The following is a 3727-nucleotide window of genomic DNA, read 5'->3' on the forward strand; positions in this document are numbered from 1 at the left end:
TGGCGATAGTGGTGTAGCGCGCACACACACGAGGCGCTCTGTTTCACGTAACGGAAAATCCCAATAACAAACACTGAACATTAAAAAAAAAAAAAAATCACGGAAGGGCAGATAAATACAACATCCCCTGGGAAAAATAAAATGCACTGGATCAGTTTTACACGGCTCGTCCGTGAGATTTGAATTGCACGCCGTGCATTCATTTGTGATTCGTCCTTGTCATCCCACCTGATGAGCAACGCGTCTTTGACAGCCTTAAACACGAGAAAACTTGCATAATTCAAGAGTTTTTGTGATTTATTTATTTTTGTTGTTATTGTTTCGGAGGAGGCTCTTTCCAAGGGGGGTGGACCGCTTAAAAGTCCGACGGATCCACCTACCCCCTGCCCCCCGACTCCGATTTGCTTTACTGTTTGTTGTATATGTTAAATTGCTCCATGTACAGCACTTTGTATGCAGCGATGGCTGTTTGAAAAGTGCTCTATAAATACAGTTGAGTTGAGTGTTCGTCGTGTAAACACAAGGTTGGTGTTCAATGTTGTGCTGATGGCTGGTGTTGGCAAAAAAAGGTGGCGTGTCTCAGACTTGCTCTTGTGATGCGCAGTTCAGACCTGCGGAGGGGAGAAGAAAAAAAAAAGATGATTATGATGGTTGATTTTTATGAGTTGAAACGGGGGGGGGGTCAAACTCATTTGAGTCGTGGAGGGGCGTTCTGACAGTGAAACCACCAAATTATTATTTGTACACAACAAATGAATAGATGACTAGTTTTGAAATCAGTCAAGTCGATTATAATAGTTTGTTCAATTATTGTTCAAGTGAGTGTAAACATGCCAGCAAAATTATTGCAAAACCTCAACGTTATTTATCACGCATGACAATTTGAGATTTCGGTCCGGATTTTTAGCAAGTTGACACACGTGATTTGCTTTCGTGGGCCACATAAAATGATCTGGCGGGCCGGATCTGGCCCCCGAGGCTTGAGTTGGACACCTGTGAGTTGAAAGAACTTGTTTTTAACAGTTGCAATAAGAAATCACTTGCAGAACATTTGAGGCTTTTTTTGCATGACTTTGTTAGTATTTGTTAAATGTTACAAAAGAGGAAAAAAAATGGTTTAAAAAAAAAAATCATCCATTTTTTTTGGGGAGCCTGGGCATTTTGTAAAATACATTTCCCCCCCCAAAATGCGATTGATAATCCGGAGCAATGTATCGTCTGAAAAATATGTAATCGGTTGAACTGATGTTGAATTCTTTTAGGTGCATCGTTGGTGATCTATTTTTCAATTTTGCAATTTACATTTTTGGGTGAATTGTCACTTACGTGCAATTTTTTTGTCACTTTACGTACCGTAAAGTGAGTGTGGCGACGTCTCTGAGTTCTCTGAATTTTGCCGTTACCTCACGTGAACTCAAACGACGTCGCAGGGAAGCCCGGTATAGCGTCAAGAGACTTTTCAAAAAATACATTTCTGTTATGAAGGAGGTTCTAAGAGACGGGCGGGGTCAGACTTACCTCGTGCATCCTTTTCAGCCGGGTACCCAGCTCTGAGAGGCCTGCTTGGCGCTCGCGAAGTTGCTGACGCCGTTCATGTTGACCAGAGAGTCAAAGTTAAAGTCCAGCCCGTCGGCGTCCATCAGCTCGTTGCGGATGATCGAGTCCATGTCGCACTCCAGGCTGCCGTTAAACATGTCGAGGTCCAGATCTGTGGGGAAGCGATCCTGGCAGACTCCCCCGCCGTTGCTCACCGCCCCGTTCAGGAAGATGGAGGTATCAATCTGCATGGAGGAGGACCCGTTTCCTCCCAGAGGTGAAAGTAGGAGTTGCTGCTTGGCGTTCGTCAAAGCGTTCACCTCGTTGGCTAAATTCAGGCCTCTGTTGATCGACCTCGCAGAGCTCTGATTGTGGTTGTTGCTTTGGGGTATCTCCCCCCGGTTGCCCGGAACCCCTGCGGCCGTTCCGAATGTCATGATGGGATCGTTGCGGAGCATGAAGCCGCGGCGGGAGTTCTGGGACACGATGGCGGCGGCGCTGGCTTGCGACATGAGCGGGTCCGACTGGGTCATCATGACGTCGCTGTGGCTGTCGGAGTTCAGCAGGTCCTGGAGAGTCACGCTGCCGAAGCTGGAGAAAGACGTCTGCTTGTTCTCCTGGATGGTTTGCATGGGGGACGGACGCAGGGAGGAGCCCGGCGGGTGGGAGCCAAAGATGGAGTTGCTGTAATTTCCTCCGCTGTTGGGAGAAGAGTTGGATGAGGGTGAAGCGTTGGGGGCGGGCGAGCCCAGCCCGTTGGATTTCGGGACAAAAGCGAACCCCGAGGTCCCGTTGGAGGGCACTTGTCCCGAAGCGGTTGTCACCAAGTTGACGTTATCCAGCTCGTCCATCAGCTCGTCTGCGAGTCCGTCGTTCAGGTTCATCGTCCCGGCCAGATCCGCCAAACGGGGCAGCTCGGCGGGGGCGGGCTTCCCGTTGGCGGCCACGTTGCCGGGAGACAAAGCTCTGCCGGGACTGGAGTACAGCATGGGCGAGAGGGGGCTTTCGTCATCGGGGACCTCGTCCAGCTCCGGGTTGGCCAGGATGGGCGAAAGACGGCCGCTCAGAGTGCTGGCGTTGGAATTAGTGCGGGAGCGGAAGTCCGTCCAGGCGTCCAGCTCCTCGCTGCTGCGTGACGTCGGGCTCCCCGGCCACTTGGACAGTCCCGAGGGACTCTCGCCGTTGGCGTCGCCGGCCGCGGCCGCGGCTTGCAGAGCGGCCTTTTTCTTGGCGGCGCGTCCGCGGGCCGACTTGGTGTACTTGTTGCTGTTGTCCATGGAGACGGCGCGGCGGCGAGGGGCTTTGCCGCCCTTGCCTCCATCTGGGTTGATCATCCACCAGGAACTCTTGCCCGTGCCTTCGTTCTGGACGCGGATGAAGCGGCTGTGCAGTGAAAGGTTGTGCCGGATGGAGTTCTGCAACACAAAAGGCCAACTCGGCGTTACTTCATCAATGATGTGTTGAGTGGATGAAGATTTTTTTTCATGCGTTCCATGAATATTTGCGGTCCCCTCCATAAGTCTTGGAACGGCAAGGTCCATTCCTTTGTTTTTGTTCTTTGCCAAAGATATCGGCGTTTCAGATCCGAAAGATGAATACGAGACAAAAGGTCAGAAATGCAGCTTTTATTTCATGGTATTTACATCGAGATGCGTTCAGGGCACAGTGCACCTTTTATTTGAAGCCACCGACTTTTAAAGTGAGCAAAAGTATTGGAACAGACGGTGATTAAGTTAACTCATTCACTCCCAAAGACGTTTTTAAACGTCTTTTCAGACTTGGTCTAGAATTGGCTGGTACTGAATGCGTTTTAAAGAGAATAACATTGAATGTTTGGTGCACAACCCGTACTTGCGCTGAGTGCGTTAAGCCTGCGCGCCGTTGACGGTTGACTTCTTTATATGAAATGATCTTCCAGGCCTTTACTGCAGCCCCTTTCAGTTCTTGTTTGTTTTGGGGTAGGGGGGGGCTGTCTCTTCAGTCTCCTCTTAAGGAGGTGAAACGCATGCTCTGTCGTATTCAGGTCTGGTGATTGACTTGGCCAATCTAAGATGTTCCACTTCCCCCCCCCCCCCGGGGTAGGGGGGGGCTGTCTCTTCAGTCTCCTCTTAAGGAGGTGAAACGCATGCTCTGTCGTATTCAGGTCTGGTGATTGACTTGGCCAATCTAAGATGTTCCCCTTCCCCCCCCC

General features: G+C 50.3%; 1 protein-coding gene and 1 pseudogene across 1 annotated transcript in view; both read right to left on the reverse strand.

The window, feature by feature from the left end:
• Window positions 1–499: 499 nt before the first annotated feature.
• On the reverse strand, window positions 500–3068 carry LOC109530966 (forkhead box protein O3 pseudogene; annotated as a pseudogene).
• A 333-nt stretch (window positions 3069–3401) lies between these two features.
• The window catches only part of LOC109530965 (forkhead box protein O3-like), a 52864-nt gene continuing 52538 nt past the window's right edge, over window positions 3402–3727 (reverse strand). Inside the window, exon 4 of the mRNA XM_019894936.1 lies at window positions 3402–3407. Within this exon, the coding sequence (XP_019750495.1) occupies window positions 3402–3407 (6 nt within the window). The remainder of the gene's footprint in view (window positions 3408–3727) is intronic.

The sequence above is a fragment of the Hippocampus comes genome, unplaced genomic scaffold (genome assembly GCF_001891065.2).
Source record: "Hippocampus comes isolate QL1 unplaced genomic scaffold, H_comes_QL1_v1.1 scaffold8, whole genome shotgun sequence".
NCBI classification, from domain to species: Eukaryota; Metazoa; Chordata; class Actinopteri; order Syngnathiformes; family Syngnathidae; genus Hippocampus; species Hippocampus comes.